The sequence below is a fragment of the Vanessa tameamea genome, chromosome 7, assembly GCF_037043105.1.
Source record: "Vanessa tameamea isolate UH-Manoa-2023 chromosome 7, ilVanTame1 primary haplotype, whole genome shotgun sequence".
NCBI classification, from domain to species: Eukaryota; Metazoa; Arthropoda; class Insecta; order Lepidoptera; family Nymphalidae; genus Vanessa; species Vanessa tameamea.
In genome coordinates, this window is record NC_087315.1 from 8,394,852 (window position 1) to 8,420,692 (window position 25,841).

The 25,841-nt window shown below is 32.0% G+C and overlaps 1 protein-coding gene across 8 annotated transcripts in view; it reads left to right on the forward strand.

Moving 5' to 3' along the window:
- The window catches only part of LOC113401170 (uncharacterized), a 103,489-nt gene that overhangs the window by 65,627 nt on the left and 12,021 nt on the right, over nucleotides 1-25,841 (forward strand). For 5 of the 8 annotated variants that reach the window (XM_064215306.1, XM_064215304.1, XM_064215305.1 and 2 more), the window contains exons 2-6: nucleotides 9,923-10,174; nucleotides 10,967-11,127; nucleotides 22,859-22,905; nucleotides 23,180-23,322; nucleotides 23,521-23,547. In XM_064215306.1, the coding sequence (XP_064071376.1) occupies nucleotides 9,923-10,174; nucleotides 10,967-11,127; nucleotides 22,859-22,905; nucleotides 23,180-23,322; nucleotides 23,521-23,547 (630 nt within the window). The remainder of the gene's footprint in view (nucleotides 1-9,922; nucleotides 10,175-10,966; nucleotides 11,128-22,858; nucleotides 22,906-23,179; nucleotides 23,323-23,520; nucleotides 23,548-25,841) is intronic. The other 3 variants (XM_026640973.2, XM_026640975.2, XM_026640976.2) reach the window with 1 other exon arrangement.

Sequence of the window (25,841 nt, forward strand, 5' to 3'; positions counted from 1 at the left end):
TTTCAACAGGTATCTAAGAATTTAAAATAATCGTACTTTTAAAAATAGTAAGCATGCTAGTTGTATGCTTAATAAAAAACAAGAAAAGTATAGCTTAATATTATACATATTTTTTTTATTTTTATTAAGTCAGATGAACAAACAGGCAACTCGAGAGCGAGGAATTAACTTCGCTCTTAGATACGTGCACCATAGATTCATATATCTTGCGCAATAAAACACTGACTCACTGGCCTCTCAAACTGTAACACACCCAAATCCGAAGAGTAGATGTTTGGCAGTAGAATAATTGATTACCGTGTGGTGTAAATCAACTTCGAATGAAAATATTTTTGCTTTTAAGTAACTAAAGGGGTACAAATTAATGAAAACAACTTTTCTCATTTATTTATTTTTCGGTTTAATAATTGACTATGACAATACATTGTAAATATACATTTCTAATGTTGTCGGAAAAAGTATGACCTGCCGAACCAAGTTGATAGTATCAAAATGTATGTCATCTACGTTCATGACAAAATTCAGCATCGACTAACTTCCCAGAAGCAATTCGTCATTGTCAATCCGTTCGCTTGCTCAATTAAACTCGACAGGCGTTTGATTTTGGGGACTTTACGTGGAAATCTAATGCAGCCATAAAAGTTAAATATTTGTTCGTTTTTAGATTGACTATACATTAAATAAACTTGTTGTATTTGCCTACATGTTTTTGTAATTATTGACTTTATTTAACATTCTGAATTAATTGTCACAACTCTTAACGTAATTATTATTAGATATGTTAATATATAGTGTATTAATTATATGTCGGCTCATATTTTTAATTAAAATTATTATTAAATATTAATTAATATAAAATATACAAAATAAAAAATGCAATTCGTTTCATACATAAATGTTAAGTACCGTAATTTAATTTAAAGAAAATATCACGTCTTGATACATTTGAAAACATTTAAATATTAAAGTGCTGACAAATAAAAAATACCTACTTACGAGTACCTTTCGTAACGTAGTGAGAATAAAAGATTATACAATGACTTGTAAGTTAATTATCTACAGTAGTTCATGTACGATTAAACGATATACAGTGCAATTAAAAATAGACGTATAACAGTAGTTTTATAATAGAAAAAAAAAAATTACTTTAGAGCCATTTCGACATTAGTAGTTATATTAATAAATAATTTATGATGTATAAGGCGCAACAACGTAAAAACGCGGCGTTAAACTTCGCTACAAACAGTTATAGTTTGTAACAAAGTTTAACGTAGCATTTTTAAAGTGTCTGTAAGATTATATTACTTAAGCCATTTCAGTTTAAAAGTGTATTTCCCCGTGTCTATCGTATTACCGCTGAATATAGAAGATGAGATGCGACGAACGTATAATTTTATTATCGTGAGAATACTCCGTGCATCATCTAGAATTTCAAAACTCAATTTCCCCCGATACATTTCTTATAGATTTTACATTTCCGCTTTACTTGAAGTACTTTTACAATGCGATTTTCTGGATATTACTTTAAAATAGAACTCGAGGCGACAATATTCGCCGTGGCATTTTGGTTTATGATTTCTACAACGTTTTTATTGCTTATTTCGCGTAATGGTTGTTCGATGTTTTTATCGACACTTATTTTTATAACTTAATTTATGTTTTTTTTTAACCAAATAACAAGATATACACACATTAATAGGATCAGTATATGAGTTGCTCTCAAGAAGTTGCACTTTCATTTTAAAATATACGAGTATCATCAAAGTTTTTCAAATGAGGTTTTCCTATAAGAATTCTATAATATACAAGGATTTAAATAAATTATAATGTTACCTTATACTTAGAACCAGCACATTAAGATAACTAAAACTAGACGTATAATATATGGAATAATACATAACATAGATGATCAAAATTTCTTCATATTCAGACTAAGTAGTGTACTATGTAGTAAGTAATATATCATAGTTAACGGTAACAGTGAGTGATCGTTAAGTATGATATATTCAAATAAATTGCATTTACCTTGTCATTCAGGTTTTAATCGAATAAGTTAATAAAACTTACTATTTTAATATATGTTTGTAAAACGTAAATGATTATACTCTAGTTTTTGCAGGGGTGCAATTTATACATTGTCGGGGGTTCAAGTTATTAACTTGGCCTATTAAAAAATTTAAAGCTTATGCCAATAAATCATTGATAAATACAGCATTTTACGCAATGCAAGTTTATATTAAATATAAAAAAAACCGTGGAAATAGTATTAATTGATGTCTAGACAGGATATAAAAAAAATATTGTAGTTTACTGACATTCTCTGTTATTGTAACTTTACGTTTAACACTATAAATAACCCGACGATTCAAAAGTGCTTTTTTGAGCCTACTTGAATAAAGATTATTTAGATTTCGATTTATTAATGAAGAAAATGGTCTGATATATATATATATATATATATCCTATGCTCAGGAATAATGTACCTTTCTGCCCTATTCATACAAAAATAAAATAATATTAACTCTTTTTAAATTTAGTTTATATGAAATGTTATTGTAATATTACTCATAAATATTATCTGCTATTTAATTGCACAACATTGATGTAACTCACGAAGCTTTAAAGGCAACTTAAGCGGAGAATATAGGAAAACTTAGTCAAAGAATGTCGATAAAAGATAACCATAAATTGTCCATCATGGCGGCGAAGGCACAGTAACTGGTATTGAATTTAAATGGTACGCTTAGATCACTAACATACGCTTTGAGAATAGAAACGATAACATTTAGCGACAGACTACACCAATGTCAGTGATGTTACCAAAACAAAACTCGTAAAACTACCGATATCGGTATAAAATTTTAAATTCGCGAACAGACTGAATACATATGTATGTACCTAGATAAAAACTTTATTGCACTCGATTATATAAATAACAACTAGATTCCATACATTCGTTACTCCCTGATTGATTTATTTATTTTATGTGTTTTTGTACGTGAAAAACGGTTAGATAAACTTTTTTGATTGCTTTATTTTTATCGACCGAGTATTCAAATCCAATACTAATATGTTCAAAATCTGAATATGACTAATAGTTTCAAAATGTTTCCAAATTAATTGTTAAAGTTTGGAATTATTTTCATCACTCTTTCTTGCCAGTTTATACTCTTTTTTTTTCAGTTTCATTAAAACAAGTTTAATCGAAGACCGCGTCCGGTACATAAATTTAAACCTTCGACATGCATTTTTAATCCCTTTATTGTAAACTGCTCTACGTAACCACTAAACGAGACTCCTAGTTCACTAAACATTGTATTAATTAATATCGGTAATTTTGTATGCATAGGGGTTTAAATGAAAATCTGTATATCGATTTATAAGTGTTTAAATTTATTAACCACAACACTAACTGTTTTTATTATTTACATTAGTAAACCCAGATGACGTATTAGATATATAAGGTTTTACGTGAAATACGAATTTGAATTTTGTGTTTATATATTTTCGTCTCAATTTTGAAGAAAACATCTTGAGGAAACTTGTAGGCATTGTTTATAGAGCTCTAACCCATCTCTTTAAAAGAAGAGAAAGCCAATTTTCATGAGGTATTTTTACTTTGTAAGAATACTTCATAATAAGATATAGGAGAAACAAAATTAAATCCAAAAATTTACGTTGAAAATTCACGGTTCATATCGCTGACAATCTAAATGTTAATGTATCAAAGTGCTCGCAGGTGACGCCTGAGCATAAGGGCTTTAATTAAATGTCATACCCATCTATGAAAGTTAAGATATGAAATATCTAAGTATACAAATATTTTAGTAAACTTCTGTTACAGCTGCAACTACTATGAATAGTATGGGATGTTTTCTAGCCATAATTACATTAGCAGCCTGTAAATTTCCCACTGCTGACCTAAGGCCTCCTCTCCCTTGAGGAGAAGGTTTGGAGCATATTCCACCACGCTGCTCCAATGCGGGTTGGTGGAATACACATGTGTCAGAATTTTGTTGAAATTAGACACATGCAGGTTTCCTCACGATGTTTTCCTTCACCGCCGAGCACGAGATGAATTATAAACACAAATTAAACACATGAAAATTCAGTGGTGCCTGCCTGGGTTTGAACCCGAAATCATCGGTTAAGATGCACGTGTTCTAACCACTGGGCCATCTCGGCTCTAGCCATACATAGCCATACATAGATTATACAATTGAGTATAAATAAAAGACAGCCTTTTTGAATTACATACCTAGTTATATATAGTCACAACCGCCCATGGACATTGGTGCTGTAAGAAATATTAATCTTTTCGCAAAAATTAAGACATTTTCCCTTGTGACGGTTATTACACTGGCTCACTCACCCTTCAAACCGGAACGACGCATACTTAATGCTGTTTAGCGGTAGAATAAGTGATTAGTGGATTGTACGCACCCAGACGAGCTTGCACAAAGCCTTACTTCCAAGTGGTACTTATAATTACTGAAATATGTTTTCGGAATTATAATAAAAAAAAAAATTGCTTACACTAAAAGCTTTTTGTTGGTTGTTTGAAACCAACGGTTTATTCATATTAAGTTTTTTTTTAACTTAAACTATGTGTTTTCGATGAAATTCTTTGGAATAAGAAATGACTCTAATTTTTTTTGAACTTCAACTAGAAGAACTGACACAATGCAGATTATTTAGACGCAAATATTATTTCTAATAATAACATACATTCACCTTGTTTTCTTTGACTACTATACAATAACTATGAATTAAGTCCAATAATTATTTAAAAAAAAAAAACTTTCATACTTTTTCAAATGTAAATTTAAATTAATGACTAAGAAGAACGATTAATATCTATTAGTGTTTATTTTCAATTAAATTTATTTATTTATTTATTTATTTTTTTTTTTTAATTTATTTATTTGTTTAAATGAGGATAAATTAAATTCAAATATATCGAAATATTCACAATATCGTTAACAATATGTTCTTGCAGGTTGTTAAACGTAACTATGAAGTTTTAATTATTATATGTATCTGTTTAATGTTTTGTAAAAGTACCGTTACTTGAAAGGTGATAACTATGCTGCATTCTTAGGCATGTGAGTCATAATGAGACTTCATGATGTGAAAGCGTTTTGAGGTTGAAATCGACGTCGTTGTTGTTATATTTTATGGTATAATAAATTTATGATATATTATTATTTATCAGTTAACAATACTGATGAGAGGTTCGTTGTAAAACCTTATTTCCGAGTCAAGTTAATATGTATAAATTTTGTATATTTTAAGCATAGTTATAGGATAATGTAGGCTTGTGATTTTTTTCAATACACTCATGCTTCGTTCAACCGGTTGATTTGAAACTTTATAAAGTCAGAGTCGATTGGTCGTGTATTTTTCTGGCACAGTACTCTCAACGAAATGATGGTGGCACGCGAGTTGTAAGTGATATGATTTAGTACAAAATTTAAAGAGGCTCTGCAACATCTGGCGGAAAATACATAATATAAAATAAACTAATATTGCCAACATTATGCTTACAAAAAATAAAGGGACAATATATGTATATAAGATTCCACTTGAAATCGTTCCATTATAAGTGATTTGTATGCCTTAAGGATCGTTGCCTTAAATAACAATCGTATTGATTTATTTTTATGAATACAGAAGACTCATTTCAAATAAAGAGGCAATGATATTTAAAAAAAAAAATCTTTTTAGATTATTTTATTGTATACATTTTTATTCTTATTTGAAGTTCATATCTTTAGAGTTTACAAATACTATTAAATAACTATAATCATATAATAATAGATTTGATAGTAGCGACGGCACGTAGGTGAGTAATTCATTTCTCAACTTTAATAAAAATTACGTAATAAAACTTGGTTTTTCGTTAAAAACTAATTATCGTTTAAAAATAAAAGAACCCTCAAAGGACAACAAACGAGAAAAGTTCTCGGTATTGCACTTTAAGATAATATCAGACAATTAAGTTCGTGTGGCGATGCGTGGGCTCAAAAGAACATTGTGTGTGTAAATTATTCACGACACAGGAGTAGAATCGAAATTTATTTCAAAAAAATAAAATCCTACGTCCACATAAAATATAAATAATTTCAACTTTCGACTTTGTATTTTAAGGTACGGAGTTAAAATAACAAACGTTATGCTTTCTATTCTTGCGTGTTACAAAATTGCTTAGTTGAATAAGTCGGAGAATTGAAAACCTACTATAAAATAATAGAGCAAATACTAGTCGATTACTGTTCAGTAAGACCGAGTAAAATTAATTTATAGCCAATACTAATCACGCCGTAGCACTAAAAGTCGTTCCTCCCGACATTGTAAGGCAAGTTTATTCAGCAGTCCAAACGGAATAGCGAACACTATTAAGAGATCACGATGCTAAAATAGCTTTGTACGCCGGCAGCCATGAACAAAACATGAAAACTGAGAACACAATGCAGAATATGGAACTACTTGATTTAGAAAAAGACGAAGACAATAGAGGTTTCAATACAATTGATTTATATCAAAAAAATTAATACAAGCGGGTAATAAGCTTTAGAGGTTCATAGCACCTCATACCTCCGAGCTGTTATTATAAGTTTTTTAATTTAGCTGAGAAACAAATATGGTGCATATTTGTTTCTCAATATAAAAAAAAATATTTAAAAAAATCTTTCATTTATTTATATTATCTTTCTCAATAAATCAGGTCGTTTAAATTTACCGTAATATGTATTATTAAGGTCCATCAGCTTGGAGAATGTACCACATACATAAAGGTTACGGTTTTATCCTCATCGAATTGTTTTAAATAATAAGATTTTGAAAAATATTGTAAGGATATCGGTATCGATGTGTCTGCTTGTAAGGTTGAGCCATCCATCTTACCTGTCGTTGCATCTTTTACAAGCGCTAATTCAAATATCTTGTAACATAATATATTATTTTTGATCAGAAATAAATTGCGTATATTTTCTTTTGCAAGAAACTCTTAAATTGCCTACCTGCTCACCTACGTTATTAGTTTTGGTAAACATTGATTTGGAACAATTAATTTGGCATACACAGTATATTGGATATACTCTAAAGGGAATGAAAGTTAGCGATAGATAACTGTGACTTGTTTGTAAACGATATGTTGATGCGATCTTTTTAAAGCAACAATTCAGTCGTATTATTTTTTATTTTATTTATATTATCATGATATTTTGTCAGCATAAGCCATGCTCGCACCATTAAACTGAGAACCATTAAACTGCAAGTCCATATTATACGTTAAACAAATTTAAAAAAAAACGAAGTTTGTTTTTATCATTTAGTCATTGTTAAAAATACGGTTGATTTAATTCAAATGGCATTTCTAGCTCGAAAACAACGTTTAAGAACGCCTACAAAGCTTCAGTGGCGCATCAAGTGCACATAGAACAAGTACAATGAGACTGAACGATTAAATCGGATAAGAGAATTGCTCCTATAAAGAGATTGCAAATCCGAAATAACGCAGGCGACGAACAAAACAAGAACCAGTAGCACAATAAGACAATGTTCCGCGTGCCGGGCAGAGGCGACGTCCAAAGAGGATTTATGTGCGGTATCACCTGCCCCTTATTTTGCTAAATCTGTCTTGGTTCATTCATGTGTACTGTTCTTACATTTTGCTATAAATACTTTAATAAGAATTTGTCTTATAAGATTTTCCTAATTTTATTGAACTACAAATACTTTTTTTGTTATGTAATACAATTAATTCAATAATTATATTACGTTTTTTATGAAAACGAATTTACTCGCTTCTGTATATTTCGATAAATAATGGCTATACTTCATTCGAGTTGAGACGAATGATCACAATTTATGGCAAATTGGAATCTGCCGACATTGTTTTCAATTTGAGCAAGAAATACTATTCGTGTATAACAAAGCCTTGTTTGTACGATTGACTTTTGCTTCTATTATAAACAAACACTGTTTCTAAAAGAAGTATAGATAAAACGAAAATATGTAAGAAATCATGATATAAGTAAATAACATAATCTCTTAAGAACGGACAAGTCGTTAATCCCAAAAGAGCTTCATTGGGGAGATAGCGTTAATGAATTTCTTTCATTGAGTATTCACAAAGCAACAGCAGCCCGCTTAGATGTGAATCGGCCACGATTTCCACAGAGAAAAAAAAAATAAACAAACTCTGGTCGCATCAAATTGCGCAGAGTAAGTGCGAAGCGAGGCCCCGCGAGCACTTTCTCATGCAAAAGTCGAACGGTTACTTGAATTCTTAGCTGAACCACTTGTCGGTTTTACGAGCGTAGAGCGATTTAATCCACTTAAAACGCGAAGCACAAACTCTGAGCCGACAAAGCTCTCAGCCGCTCTCATTTAAAAATGGAAATAAACCCTCGGCCATCTTTGACTCGACGCGCGACTGGTTGAATTCTAAGTACGCTTCTCCAGTGGCTAGCTACTGATTCCTTTTGGGCTTGATGGATAACATCCTGTTGTACGTCTAAACTTCTGAGCCATCTTCATTTAACCCTATTGACTGCGTTTCCATTGCATTGATAAACTACTTTTATTTATTAAGTAGACGGCTTTAGTTTAAATGGATCTCGTGATCTTACATTTATGTTCGATATTTAAACATTGACTACAAAAAACGAAATGAAATTTGTTTTTGATCAAGAACACAACTTAGTCTATGAATGTTTCCTTTAATAATATTTTATGCTTGCATATTGGACCATTAATAGTGAGTTAGCGTTTAAGATGTTTCTTGCCGTATCGCTTGTGTTTGTCGAAGGAAATGGAGGAATCTCGCCGGAGGTCGATGTTTTTGGTTTGCAGGTCGTAATGAAATACTTTGTTTACCGAGATGAATGTTTTTGATGTTTATTTTCTTTTCCAGTCTACGATGTTGTCGATTAAACTTGTTTCGTTTTAATAACTTTAATTTAGTATGCTAATGAATATTTTGGATATGATTTGGAATTTTAAAATTCAACTCAATATTTTAATTTATTATAAGATACATGCCATAAATTTAAATAAAGATTAATTTTTATGTAACTGTCAGTACACATTATACACAAAAGTTGACATTATTGACAAAGTACGCTAACTTTCATTTAATTTTGAAATTCGAATTGGAACTTTTAATAATTCTTACATAACCCTTTTGCAGATTATCAAATACAATTAAATAATTTTCCAAAAGTTTTATTTTGTACAATAATCATAAATTAAAAAAAAGTTAGTTCGTAAGATATCTTGTCAATTAATTTCATACAGTTATGAGTTGTATATTTTTGAAAAACATTACTGAACTCTACGCTGGTAAAGCCGCGCGTTCGACTATATGAATTACCAACGAAGCTTCTACAATGTGACTTTTAATTAATTACTCTCATTTAAGAAATCTTTTTACCATGGCTAATTTAAATTTTCTTCTATAATTTAGACCCGCAGTATTTAATTGTCCGGTATTACTCTTCTGTTTTTTTCTTTTTGTGACTTTGGCGGAAATTGCGTGGAAGGAAGGACCAAATAGGTCTCTAGGCGCCAGATAATTATGGTTTTTTATACTTTGCTCGAGTTGAGGCTTTAATAGGCAATGTAATTAGCAAAATGTTACTTTGAATACCAGTTACAGTAGCCACTTCTAATTTTTAAACAGACCTTGCGTGTAATGAGGAGTTTTATCTTTGTGAAATACAAAATAATAAAAATATAATAATTGTGTTTGTTATCTTTTTCACTCACCAATGATACACTGAGTTTTTTAATTATAGTTTCGAATGTATGAAAATGTTTAAAATAAAATATCAGTATTTTAAAATAAAGTTTCTAAAATGTTCTAAACACATTTTATTTGTTCTTTAAAGATTTTGAATTACATTATTTATTGCAGGATGGCGATCGTGGCTACTTAGAAGGCTTGGCATCACGATACGCGGATCTATTCTCAACTCACTACGGCGACGTATTAGACCATCTTGAAGAGCTGAGGAGACACGAATGGGACGAAATGTCGCCAAGGATGAGGGTGCTAGGCGGAACAGGAACACCACAAACTCCACCGTCGGCAAGTCCTGGATCTTTAGCTTTGAACAATTTGACAACATCACATTCTCAGCCTATTTATGTGCCTGGAAAATATTCGGTAAGACCGCAATGTCATATTTTACGACACACAACGGAAACTATTAAAAACTAGTTATAAAATCATATAAAGTAGAATTATTAATCCGTTTTTGAAATCGGATGAAAGCTTATCTCAAAAACAGGAGATCCAACTAGTGATGGAAATAAACTACTAAGGAAAGGAAATATCGTATCGTGGGAATAATACGTTATCCAAGCCTTTAAAACATTACCTAGTATCTTGAAGATATCTATTGTTTGTATCACTGTTTGTGGTGTATCAAATATTTTATCGAACTACAATAACCTTCAGGTTATCACCATGAAGTGGTTCAGTGTATCGGTGCAAATTTATTATTAGCTTTATTGACCAATTATAGATAAAGTCATTGTACATTCACAACGCTATCAGTAAATAGAAGTTGTAAAGTATTTAAATTATTGTTGAACTTGTATTAAAGTGCACTCTGCATTTATTCACTCAGTGCATAGATCGTAACAATTTCAGATTACAAACCTCTTAAGGTAGTAACTGTATTTCGAAAACATATTTACTTCATCACAAATATGGAATTATATTCAAAATTAAAACAGATTCACTGTGGTGACAGTTTAGGAGTGTGTTGACTTAACTTAGGGCTCTTATCGAATATATGGTATGGGTCGCACAGATGAAAGTGCGATAATTGAGATTCTCATAATATGTGATAATAAACAAAATAAATATACAAAATAAATAAGTATATTAAAGTTCAGCGTTAAATCATAATTTCAGAAAAGCAAAAAAAATAATGATTCGTTTGTTTCACAGCCTTCAAGTTGTTTAACTGACAAGGAAGAAGATGAAATTTACGGATTTGGTTACGGCGTGTTTGGGAAGCAAATGTTGCAGCGACAACAACAGCAAAAGCAACTTCTACTAGCCCAGCCCACGCAGCCTTTGATCCACAACCAACAACACAATTACCAGAGGTAGGCGTCAGATAAACATATTAATTCCATGAAATGATTCATCATATTGATAGAGCTGGATAGAGCGATTTTTATATATAACTTATATTATCATTAACTATGAATGAATTATAGTTTTGATTAGGTAAATATTATTTGATTTAATTAGAAATTACTTTGCAGCTAAAACTATAAATAATATACTGATAGCAGAAAAAAAACAGTAAGCAAAAAATCAATTATGAAAGATATTATATTTTAATACATTTATATAAATAACGATGTTAAGTATTTTATAAAAAAAAAATTAAGATTTTACTGTCCCTTGTGCCTACAGTTATACTGGCCCGCTCATCCTTCGAAGCGAAATATAAAAATAATAGGTATTGCTATTTGGGAGTAGAGTAGGTGGTAAGTAGGTGGTACGTACACAGACGAGCGTGCACAGTCTTACCTCCAAGTATATAGAAAAATCATGAAATGCCAAAATCAATATGATTCTATCTCAAAATCTATTTCCCTGATGCATATCGTTAAGTTGACTTCTCTGCATGGAATATTTCATTCGAACTTAAATACATGTTTATTTCACATCACATAAGATATTGAGTATATTAAAAATGAAATATATATTATAAATTATTTTGAGTGAACAGGTGTACTGGATAGATAAGCTTTTACGGTGCATGTTTAAATCCTAATCTAAATTGAAATCAGACGTTCGATCGGCGACAGAGGCTAAGATGGAGAATTATAGAGAGCTCACCATTGAGATTGCGAAATGCTTTTATTGAAATTCTTTCGCGAAATATTTCTTTAGGCAGTATTTTCTTTCATGCGATTTAAAAATAAAACTGCGTAAACACGCGATTTGATCGTTAGCCAAGACGAAACGTTCTGAAACAAATATATTATTTAAATTGAGTCTTCACAATAACCCTTAAATGTCGCGGTGCTGGACAATTACAGCTTATTTCATCACGCTGCTCGCCTGCGGGTTGGTGAATTTGTATATTGCAAAATATGCAGGTTTTTTCGGGATGTATTCCTTCATCACCGACCCTTGTGCTCGTAGTATGAACTAAATTATGTATAATATGTACTACCATGCAATTATTTTATTAGCTGATTTTGTGGATTATTTTCAATTAAATAGCTTACTTTAATACTTTTACTTTTATTTACATTAATACTTTTACTTTGAGCGCCATCTCTCATTTCAATCTGACGAATCTGACAATATTTGCCTATGTATTGATATTTGTTTATTTACCGGTTTAATTATTTTTCATTGAAGAGACTACTTTATTTTATTGCCAGCCAAATTAAAGCATATAAATAAGGTATATAAACACCGAATCTAAAAGTAATGCATAATTAATCTTAATTAAATATCGAAAAAATAAAATTTTATGAGTGGTTTTTATAATCTTTTATATATATTATAGTATTATTTGTTTTATCGAATATACCTCTAGAAATTTCGATGAAATTAAACTTGTTTGGTTTTTAAGTGCATTATTATAATTATTTTTATTTGATAGATATAAAATGATTAGGTTATGCTGTCAATAATCTCATAGAAGCTCCGGAGTTTGAAAGTTGTCAGTCGTTGCACTCCCGAGCCTCGAACAGCACGTAAAGCTGTTGGCACTGCACTTACTCAGGTATTGCTGGAAAGTGATTGTAAAAAAATAAGTAGTATGCGTTTGTTTGAGCACATACTTGTGCTCTGTAATACCTACTTTGATTTTCGAATAAAATTATTTATTCTTATAGTGTTATATTAAGGTAAACATTCATATAAATGTAATACAAAATATTAAACATCTTCATGGCGTATTATACTCATATGTATTTAAACGATACCGTGTGGCTTTAAAAACCGTTAATATATCTTGTTCGTTTTCATGTGGTACAAGAATAAACTCGTTTTAATTATCTCTTTGTAAGCAGTAAAATAAATTTAAATTAACGAACCGAGAAATGTCTTACGTTTCGAAGAAGCCGATTTCGCAGTCATTATTTTTTTGAAACTAAGCACAAGTTTATCTCATATTTGTTTATTAAGTATTATATTTTTGTTAACAATTACGTTCTATGAAATTTAATGTTTCCAAAAAATAATAAAAAAACGAGCGGTGTCGTGAGACACCCGGTTGGAACAAAGTAGCTTTCGCTTTATAATTATGTATTAAATAGCAGATACAATAAAATAAATGACACAAGAGACATAATGCCTTTGCTTCTAAGGTTGGTGGAGCATTGGTTATGTAAGGAATAGTTTCATATGCCACCAATGTCTATGGGCGGTGGTGACCACTTACCATCATGTGGCCATATCTTACAGCTACCTTAGGTGTCAGATATTATTATAATATACAACACTTACATAGTATTACTATAATACCTCGAAGTGAAACCTTCATTTTACATATAAAATCTCTTTTCCAAGGAATTTGCGACTGATTAGCATAATTTTTATACATACTTTGAAATAAAAATAAAAAGTGTCCTAGAATGCAGAACTCTTTTTTAAAATCAAACCAAAATATTCATAAATTAAGAAATGCTTTCTTTGTAAGCATAAGAAATTGCTCACAATTTTGTCAGACAAGTAAATTTTATGAGAATACTCGTTGACAAACAAAAATCACTCCAATTCTAATCAGCACTTTCAATCGCCAGAAAACTTTTTTTGGCAATCACCGAACTCGCTTCGCAACTCGTAAAAGTTGCGAAGCATGATATGATATACTTAATAATTGTAAATACAGTTAGATTACAATCTATATCGCGATATTGTAAACTGTCAAAAGATCCTCACCAGTAAACAACTGCTTACAAATTAACGTATTATTTTTTGGTAAATTACAATTTATCACAGTGAACTTAAGTTAAATTATAAAAACTTTAACCTAACCTAATCAAATTATCTGAACTACGGAAATTTTATATATCTTAATGTATATTGAATATCCGTTCACAATGTTTTAACAGTTAACAAGTCAACGCGAGATAGATTATAATTTAACGCTATTTACAATTTTACATTGATATATACAGCTTAATAGTTTAATATTTAACAATCCATATGATCAATTCTCATAAATTTGTTAGCAGGAAATCAGGTAACACGTTCTTTGTCACATTTCACCCACGCGCCCTCTGGCGACTTGTTTGATGCTAATTAGGTCTCCACTACAAGTTAGTCTGCCTAATGAATTACCTCGTAAAACCTACTCGATGGCGTGCCTTGGTTTTGTATTATTTAATATAGATAACATGTAAATTGCTCTTTGCTAACAGCTATTTTATTTGTAAAACGAAGATGTTCTGACAGATATTTTCAAACGAGATACATTTTCTATATATATTTAAATATTTTATTTTGGCCTTATGAACTTTCTAAAAATACAAATTTATTCGTTTTTTTCTTTATATCGTAAACGCAAGCTAATTTAAAGAAATTGTCAAGAACAATATTTTTTTTAATTTCTGTTTAAGCTTACTCTTTACATTTAATATGAAAATACATTTCAAATGAGTCACCTATCTTTTAAAGAAACAAGTGACAAACGATTCCTAGTTATCTATCTTTAAATTCCAATTTGAGTATTTAAACCCTTTGTCATAAGCATAGCAGTCTTTTAACTAAAAAAAATATGTACGAAACAAGAAGTCTCCACACTGAACTTCTGCCTATTATTCTACTAAAATAAAAAAAAAACAATCGAGGTGATAACCTAATTTTTTTCAAGTTTGTTAAAAAAATAAATCAATAGGTATATATTTCTATAAATGTTTTGTCTTTATTGATATAGGTATTTATTATTCATAATGAATATAATTAATAGCGCTATACGCTTTCAATATTTCTAGCTCCTGGCGAAAAATACTTTTATCTGAGTGGGCGTCGAACGTATATTGAACTCTGGGAAAATAAACAGTCATATCAAAAGTACTTCATCTCAACGATGTTCTCTTGGAGCGTATTGTGGGTGTCGTACAAGCTATTATACAGAAACAAAATATTTTTATACGTTGAGTTATAGAGATACTATTGAAGTCTAAATTAAATATTTTCAACAGTATATTTAAAATAACAGTTATAGTGTAAGTTCTTGTATTGTATCTTCTCTATATCTTTTATACGTTCATGAAGTGCAAAGTTTTATACTTTTATTATTTAAATTATTTTTAATTTCATAATTGTAACCTCAACATATTGCGAACACGAAATGATCAAGAAATATTATCCAAGCGTTCTGGCACACATCAAACTGAAGATTTCTGTCGCTTTGTCAATTAACACAGCTAGAATGCAACTAACAAGCTAGTAGAGATTGCAATTGAATGGCGAGAACCTAAAAGATATGAAGTTTCCTATTCACAGCGTTCAGCTTAGATATCGCTTATATGGCAAACTAAGATTAACACTATTTTCTAAATAAATACAAATATCTTATGACGGTTTTTGCTTGAATTTTTATGTGAGTTATTTGGTTTTTCCCCAGTGATAATCGTATATTATTAATTTAATTATTGAATCTTAATACACCAATACTTATCTTTTTTAATATTCGCAAATTATTTGAAATTGATAAACGGTCAATCGTTCGAAATTTGAAAAATATTATATTATTAAATTAACTTACTCAAATAGCACAAACTATGCATTAAAAAGGTTTATAAAAACTAACGAAGCATTTTTAATTAACTTTCCTATCTTTAATGAAAGCTAATAACTCATAGATAGTAATAATATAAGTAATATATTATTCAGCTACTTGCGTACCCTTTGTACATGAGTCACGATAACCACTTTATATCCTTTTAAAGTAGGAAAAAAAGATGGTAACTGTAGGTTGATTTTTGTAATACAATATTTTACTTTACGTAGCATTAAAATAATCATTTTAAATACATATTTCCAGTACGTCTTTTTTTGAATTTAGACCACCAACTTGAGAGATCTTTAAAGAAATATTCAACATAAAATATTAAGAAAGTTGGATAAGACTAGAACGTCGCATCGAGCCTTATTTATTTTTATATAATATTTCTTTAGCTGAGTATTATTTTTGTGATCATTATATTACTGAATAAAACCTCCGTGCTTGAAATACAAATATGTATAAATATCTAGCGTGTTAAATGCCATAATTATCTGCGTACTAATTGGTAGTAAAAATATATTATTAAAACAACTCCGAATCAATTTAAGGGTGTATAAGTTGGAACTTTATCTCATTGGTCATTAAGCGTGGTATCAACATGAAAGAGACCTAACTATCCGGAATTTATCTAAGTGCCTGCATAAATGCGCAATGCTTCGTTACGTTCATGTTGCTATCTGCTCCTCGTTTAATTTGACCATAGATAATAACAAGCTCCGTCACACACTCCGACTATTTCCAAGATGGATAGGATATTGACATTTATCGGAAAGTGTAAATATGATCAGAGATAGTCAATGTTGAACATTAACTTGGCTCATATATGTACATGTTAATAAATAAAAATGTTAGGTTTATTGAAAATACTTATTTCGATAACTACTCTTAAGATTAGTATTGTAATGTTGATTTTTGCTCTTTATTAACGTCTTGTTTTCATTTTATATTGTATTTTAATGATACGCACGCGCAAATAACCTAGTATATATACTTATTATAAATTTTATTTGTAGAGACATAGGCATACATAAATACATTGCCTGAAGAGAAGTTGGACGACTCAATAGTAAATAACTATCTACCTTTGCCTTTATTTATTGACATTATTAACTCTCCTATCTCCGAAGCCATCAATAATTAATGATTAATTATTTTAAGTCACGTCGTTAAGTAAAAAAGTTATTTTTAGTTTTTGCTCTTAAACTATTTAGACTTATATACTCATAGCCCGGCTTCACGGGCTTAATTTAAATGCAATGGCGTTGATAAAACAAGTTTAACTTTGCGCTCAATTGTGCGAGAGCTGCACAGTGGCTGTGGTTAGATGGTGGTTTAAATCGGGACCGGTTATAGTTACTTGCTTGTTTTAAAAGCAATTACCCGATCGACCATGTTAAAGAACCATGCTAACACGTTTCATATATGGGTGGGATAAAAATGTTACACGCGAGCATTTTTAACGAGATTAAAAATTTTAATTGTTTACATTAATATGAAGATAAAACAGATACTTTGTTAAGTATATTTTTAAATTAACTAGTTGGCGTTGGTTATGAATTTAAAGTAGATGGAATATACACAAGGGCTCAGTAAATGAAACTCAGTAGTTAACTAAGTTTCTGACCGGTTCTTCTTTGTAGAATCTATATTCTATATAATAATAAAAATATTAAACAAAGTCACGTTCTGTTTCTGTCTGTATATACGCTTACCTCTTCTAAGCTTCTCAACGAATTTTGAAACGACTTTCACTTACAGAAAGATCGATAAACGATTTAGGTTTGAATGTAACTTAGGCAGATTTTATTACCCTTTTACCCACAATAATTATTTTTATCTATAACAGATTAATAAAAAACTATACGTTATTCGTGAAGTCATTTTCTCAGTCAGATAAGTATAAGCTTAAGCGTCAATATCTCAATGGTTTACGGGCCACCCAGCGATGTAAAAAGTCGCAGGATCGATCCTGACCCCTTGGGCTATTATCGTCCCCAATCCTAACACAAGTGATAAGCTTTGTAAAAGGAGGGGTAAATAGGAATATTAGTAATACCTTTATTAATAAAGGGCATTGCTACTAATCTTTTCTTTTTTTTTTAATGTGTTTGTTGGGCAATATACGGTCGCCTTCCTGTATCGAACTTACCGCGTTTCTGTCTATTTTAATCGGCTTGGTTATCTTCGTGATTCGTGATTCTACAATATTTTGGGTATTGAATATAGATAAAATATTTCTTTTACACTATTTTTTTTTTCATTCGTGCTTTAGTTGACACACATAACATTTACTACATGCATCTAAATCGTTGGCTACGAAAGGTGTTGTCGGATTATGGCAGTAAGAACAAAATGTTGACCTTGACTGAAATTTAAAACTATACGACGTGTACAAATTTTGATCTATGTTTCACAATATAATTGTGACTCAAACTAATTTTGATATTTCTCATACTTATATAAACTTATATAAAATACATAGATGGTTTTAATTAAATATATGTACGTAGTTAATATATTGACAGTAAGAGCATTTTTTATTTTCTTTATCAATAAATTGCATCCGTGCAAAGCCGAGTCTGGTCGCTAGATTAATATAGTCCTGTTAAAGTACAATTCAAAGGTGCTTGTAAAAGTCTACTTAAATTTATTATTTTACCTCTGTATCAATAGTAATATCAATTTAAATGTATTAAAACAATATACATATATTTTTAGACTACAATTATAATTATGACATAATCAAGAATAATTTTAAGCTGTGTGTACATAAGAAAGCAATGTGTATATTAAAATGTGATGCGAAAGTGTTGCTATCAGAGCCTCATTAACCTAAAGTCCCTGACACACTGATCAAAGTGAAATTAACTAATTTGGCTTTAATCTTAATGGTCATTGGTTGGTGGCGTCCGCTATTGCAACAGAGGACCAATAAGCGTTCAAATTAGGGCAAAATTAGTTAATCCGACTTTGACCAACGTTTCAGAAACTCGAAGTTAATAAGCTGTTGGTGTTATGACGTATGATTTAAGCAGAGATCAATTGAGCCAATCCAGTGTCAACTCATAGGTGTCTCATAGCTAAGAGTACAGGATTTTTGTGTCAAGCTTACACATTACACGTGTACTAGGATTCATGTACACCGATCATGTATTTAAAAGATATGTCATCCAATAGATATTCTGACACATTTTGAATATAAAATTATAGTATACCCTCATTTCATTGACGATTCAAGTTATTCTGAAAAAAAAAAGTGGTAAAGCAAGATTTTAACTGAATATTGTTACAACTTGGGCAGGCAATGCAAGTTTTTCTTTGCTTAATTTGCATTTATAATCTCGTGCCTGGTGATGTAATAAGCAGAATGATGGAATATGCTCCAAACTTTCTCAGGAGAAGAGAGGACCCAATACCCAATACATTTACAGGATGTGACTTTGTTGTTTATACATAAAAAAAATTTAAAAACTCAAATAATCATTTTTCATATTTCATTCCTTTATTAAGTACGATATCTATTGCAAAATTGAGTTATAAAATATTTTAGTGTATGTTTCATCTGGTAATATATGGTCAATATAAATTAAAAGCTCAGAATATTAATGTTAAATGGGTTTTCGTAGAAATGTAAAATATTATTACGAGTTAAAATTTTAAAATAGTGAATTATTATTATTTTTTTTATTTTGTAGGGGGCAAACGAGCAGGAGGCTCACCTGAAGGAAAGTGATTACCACCGCCCATAGACATTTGTAACACCAGGGCGTTGCCGGCCTTTTAGGAAGAAGTACGCTCTTTTTTTGAAGGTTCCCAAGTCGTATCGGTTCGGAAAAACCGCCGGCGAAAGCTGGTTCCACAGAGTAGTTGTGCGAGGCAGAAAATGTCTTAAAAATCGCGCTATTGTGGATTTTCGGACATCTAGGTGGTGCGGGTGATATTTGGAATTTTGACGAGATGTCCGAAGGTGAAATTCAGCGGCCGGGATTAATCCGAACAATTCCTCGGAACATTCCCCGTGAAAAATTCTGTAGAAGGACCGCATCCAATCCCAATCTGCTGACTTGTAGTGCCACACTCGCCGGCAGTCCACGAAACGAGGTCGTGAGTACCGCTCAACTGGCACTGTAGTCCAGACGAGACAGTAGTCCGACGAGCCCAGCGATAACATAAGAGATTGACGATAATATGGTAGCCATAGCCATAGGAAGGTGTATGATCCTCCACGTCTGGTATTCGCGTTGGCGAGGTGACTAGTTGTGTCAAATCATATGCTAAAGCGAACTCGAGAACAGATTTACCCGCATGATCGGTAGTGCGCGATCCAAGCCATTCGGCATGGTGGGCATTAAAATCGCCAAGAATTACGATCTCTGCGGATGGGATTTGCTGCAGCACGGAATCTGTAGCCATTTGGACGTGCTCAACCAGTCGGTCGGCTTCGGCATTACCGTTATAGGACCTATAAAGGCACGCGTAGATTCGCGGATGGCCGTCGCAGTCTTCACCCAGCCAGATAATCGATAGGTCCTGCTCTTCAAGGCTGCCGAGGCGTCGAGAGCAGATATCATCACTGACGTAAACGCACACCCCAGCTCGTGGTACAAAGGAATGTTCCAATTTGTACCCGGGGTAAGAGAGAAAAGTCGTATCGGCAGGATATCTAGGTCTCGGTAAGAAAGAGCAAGGCCGGCTTCGCCGTCTCAAGGTAAAAGTGGACGGCGTTCAAGTTGGAGTTGAGTCCCCTTATGTTGCAGAAGTCCAGTGACAAAAAGTACAGTGAGGGTGGTAGGGGTTGCCGTATGATGCCTGCTCCGCTTGCCCCGAACAGTGGCGAGCGCAAAATTGCCCCCCCCAGAATTCGGAGGGCAGCCTGGGCATCCGTGCTCAGGTGGTTTACGTCCTGAGCATGGATGCCCAGAGAGGGATTCTCCACCGCAGTCGCTGATGGTACCCTCCTGGGGTAATAAAACCAAATTCTGCACAACCATTATGTTTTGGGGGGGGGATCGGGCCTCCGGGACTCTCACATACCGGACGAAACGCGGTAGCATAACTACCACTTTACGCCGATTTTAAGTGAGAGAGTGGTACTTCCCCGGACGTGCCGGCCCATTCGGCTGCAACCGTAAGGTATGCAGTGTGGCACTACCACTTACCAAACGTGAACAATTAAAACATTTTAAATATCATTGACGAAAATCACACATGCTTTTTCGCAATCAAAATAGTACAAATCCTGTCCGGTTTAAAGTGACTTTTTATATCGGCCCCAGGTTGTGTACAATCAACAGTTGGAAATTGTGAGGATTGATTTTTATGCAGTGATTGTTCATATTATATTTGGCGTACTCAATTAAACTGAAAATCAATATTCAGTACAATGTTTCATACTGCCAACCTGATAACGCTCGGCTTAATTTATTGTCACTATTCGTTATTCGACTACATTCCCTAGATTTTGGATAACTGTCTCCAGGTTTCCCGGGAGGAAATAAATCCTATACATAATAATATAATACATAAAAGTATAAGTTCTTATTAATGTTAATTCTCGTTATATTTAGTAGTGTCCGCAGATCGACCGATGCGCTTGGCATTTTCTTATAGTTTTTTTTTTTTATGAAATAGGCGGACGCACAGATGGATCACCTGATGGTAAGTGGTCACCATCGCCGATAGACATTGTCGTCTTTAGAAATTTTAACCATTTCTTACATAGTAGTTGTTCATGGGCGATGGTAGTCACTTTCCTTCAGGTGAGCCACCTGCCAGTTTGCCACCTATAGTATAAAAATAAAATCACTAATATGCCACAAGCCCTGGGAACTAAGTTGTTATGCCTCTTGTGCCTGTAGTTATACTGTCTCACTCATAGTTTAAACCGAAACACAACAATACTAAGTATTGCTGCTTAGTGGTAGAATATATGATGAGGGAGTGGTACCTACCCAGATGTGTTTGTACAAAACGAAATGTATGTAAAGTAAAGTCTAGCCGACATAACTTCCCACGAGTATACACTGTGTAAAATTATCTATGTTTATTAAATAAAGCACTAACCCGTATTAATATAAATAGGGTCTTATCTCAAGGTTTGTTTTAAATAAATATGCTTTTATAAACAAATTATAAAAGCATATTTATTTAAAACAAACCTTGATATATTGCGAGTATTATGTTTACACATATTAGTCGCAATATTTAAAATAAAAATAAAAGTTTAATTCTTTGAAGACTTTAATTATAGTATTTATTAAATAAGAAAATAAAAGTTTATAAGTATACGTAACGTTTGTACAAATCTTTCTGAGGTCGCTTGTACCTAATATCATACACATCTAGGATACTTTTGTCCACATTCCTTGACAAGATTTTATCTCGCAACTACTAATGCTAAAACTATCGTATTAAAGAAACTATACGCATAATGCACACCTCGCATGTGAAAGTCTTTAATATATTTCGAGAATGTGGAAATAAAAACAAAACGACTTAATACACCTTTTTTATTTGATATTAGAGTCCGAGATGGTCCGGTGGCTAGAACAGGTTAATTATCATGAGCTTAATTTGTGTTTATAATGCCTTACGTACTTGGCAGACAAGGAAAACATTGTTAGGAAATGTGCATGTGTCGGATGAGTCTGCCTTGTGTATCTGTTTATCATTTTGTGGTTATTTGAGGGACTAGTAAAAATTGCATTTGAAAGATCAAATCATTTTTTTGATGTCTTCATTGTTTGATTGATATACACTCGTTGAATGTTATATTAGGTTTTCTAATCTACTAGGAAAACTTACTAGAGATTCTCAAAGCTTCAGTTCTGTGTTTCGTTGTTTGGTTCTACGATTATGTTATTTGATTACTTTTTACCTTGAACCTGAAGATATTATATATGTATACATATTTTTTATTCAAGTACCGAAAAATAAGGCTTATCCATTTTTATTAGTTTATTGTTCAAACAATCTCGTAACCATTGATAGTTACCCTACTCCGTCTTACGAAACTCTTTTATTGCGAAACAGACTCAATGTAATACGAAAATATAATTTATCTTTTGTTACAGTTGCCTCAGTCCAAGATCTGCATATTTTTATGAGTTTCCTCCTAGCGGTGAGTAATGAAGAATTTATTATAATTACAAACTTATCGAGTCTTAATATCAAAATAAAAGATAAATATTCTCTCGTTGCGATCTACGCAGCAAAGCATTTAATATGAGCATTAGAATTTGGAACTGTATTGTGAACATTACAAGGAATTTTGAATGTTTCTGTAACGTGTACCTTATATATTATTTGAATATAAATAGTGAAGTAATAACCGTGTACTATATCGATAGATGCTGATATCGATTGTAAAATAAAATAATTATTTTACTATTTAGACAATTGCCTTGGAACGGCGAAGAAGAAAGTGACGACGTTTTCAAGACTGTTACGAGGATTGAAATCCCATAGAAAAGAAAAGCACGGTTCCTGTTCGCCAAAACATTCCCATAGCCCTCGACAAACGCTGCCACCACAACGGGTAAGGTTCACGCCTGCTAATTCCGATATTATTATGTATTAAATCGTGTGTGCTAATTAGGTGATGTATAAATATAACGTAAACGCATTTTTAGGAAAATGCTAGAGACCGGACCCAACAGTCATGGCTCTTATTATATTAGAATAAAAATGATACAAATTATTCAACTTTTTAAGATAACCTAAAAACATTTTCAAGGTCTTATCTGATCGAACATTAAATCAGGTAAACATTATTTCTGTCAGCTATAAAGTGTGAGTAATTATTATTAAGATTTGGATAGCAAAGTATACACTTAATGTTGTGCATGGTTCACCCGAGAATATTGAGCATGCCCTGAAGTGTGCGGTCTTAGACCTTAAAAGGGCTCTAAGGACGGAGCCTTCATCGAGTGTGTTCAACGTGTGTTAGTGTTTAGTTTGATTACAATTAGTTTTTGTCTTTTATGGTGTTAATATTTAGAATAATAGACTTATCATAAACTGTTTATAATACAAAAGCTGTGTATATAATTTAAATAGATGTGTAAGTTTTTATGTACAATTTTTGATAAATATTTATAAAAAAATGTTATGTTATATTATTTCTCTTTAGATTATGGATTAGAGTATATTTAAACGAAGTAGACACCTACATCCTCATAACTAAGACATAACAAAGGTAGGACGGGAAGTACCTCGGTATCTTCAATGATATAGCAGACAAAACACTCTCACAACAGCAACGTGTAACCGAATCTTAGCGAAAGTACGTAAGCTCGGCGTCTGCCTTCCTTTTTTTTCATACATTCCCTTTCCCCCATCCGCCATTATGTTGATCCGGCGCGACGCCGGTCCTTCTTTGACATGCACTCGGTGCAATTAGTATGACGCGTCGTGCAACCCATTTGTATGCAATACTAACATGACCAGTTTTTTTAGGCTGGAGGGGCATGTAGTTAGATAATAGTTTGTCTAAGAGATGATTTTGAATACAATGTCCTCTTCCGAGGTATTTAATCTTTGTGTTTTTAGTTTCTGTCATAAATGTGTGAAAAAGATCATTGTACTTACTACAGCCAATTGAGTAAAATTTGTTAAATGTAACAAGTACGGTTAAAATTTCTTCTGGTGATAAAATTTGCTTAATACCGAGTGGAAAGTTGTAGGGAATCTTAATTGACATTACAAACTGTAAAACATTATCACAAGTTATCTGATGCCATATATCGAGGTTAATTCTATTATCAGAGGTCGTTCATGTACTGTCTTTATTACAGACACTACATGAACTTTCGCTGAATACGCAACTCATCGCAACCGAATTAAGTGCTACATTTTTCCACGTCCACGTATATTTATTAATCTCCAGACGTTGGGGTACGTCACCGCATGCCGTTGAGAAATGACGGCTGCCAAAGTTAAGTCGGTTGAGCCAAGACGGCGCCTGAGTTATGGCCGTTTGTTGGGAGAAGGGATGAAGGCCATTAGGGCGCGAGCATAATCCTTATCGGGCAAGTTGCACTTAGGATTAGCCCTGTCAGAAGTTGCTTTTTTCGACTGTTCAAGGGGCTTTGTCCAGCTGTGATTAGAGGATTAAAGGAATACTTTATGGATCGCCAAACGAATTTTCTCCCAGAGATTACTAGGTGCTCCATATTTGTCTGATGGGAAATCTTTACATTTTCTGAACACTTTATTGGCGTAAAACATCGGCACACATCATTATTGCTATTTGATGCAAACATATATTGTCAACAATATATTTTAAATATGATTAACGATGCAAATCCTGAGGTTTATTGAAGATATAGTGTGTAGCATATACAGTGCAAATTAACCCAGTTAACCCTCTTGCAACAAAATTTAGGATATTTTGTGCAAGCGGTAAAAGCATAGATTATCGCCTTATAAATTTTTATTATCGTATGACTTATATAAAATCCTTATAAATAAAGTATTTACTTCTTGAAAGGCTTATTTTATTTGTATTGTACATGTTTTTGAATTTTGTTTATTATTTCGCATACTGCAAATATTGAAGTTTAACGACTTTGCGAGTTCATAAAAGTAATAAATCTTTATATCGGCTCGTGGCTTCCACCGTCGTATATGTAAGTCACAATTTATATTGTAATATTATGCGTTGTAGTATTTATTCTACCTATTACTGATAAATCAGATTGTTTTCTGTCATAGATAAACTAATGAACTAAAATAAAACAATATATCATTCTATTTATCAATAGGTGTTACTGTAATTTTATTAAATAATATTTTATGCTGTCAAATAAACCAAATATTATGTTAATTGTGTGGTTTGTTTAAAAAGAATATACATTTTTTTTCTAATAAATGAAATTATGGTCATTTTTCGGTAACGGCCATGCTTGATTACTTTTCACATACGTTTGATGTGTGTTCATGTAAATAATATTATGTTAAAATTTAAATTTTCAAATAATAAACACAACAAAGGATATCTGGACAAAGTGAAGCCTTTAAAGTTGCGCAACTTATTCCTCGGGGCGCATTTATCAC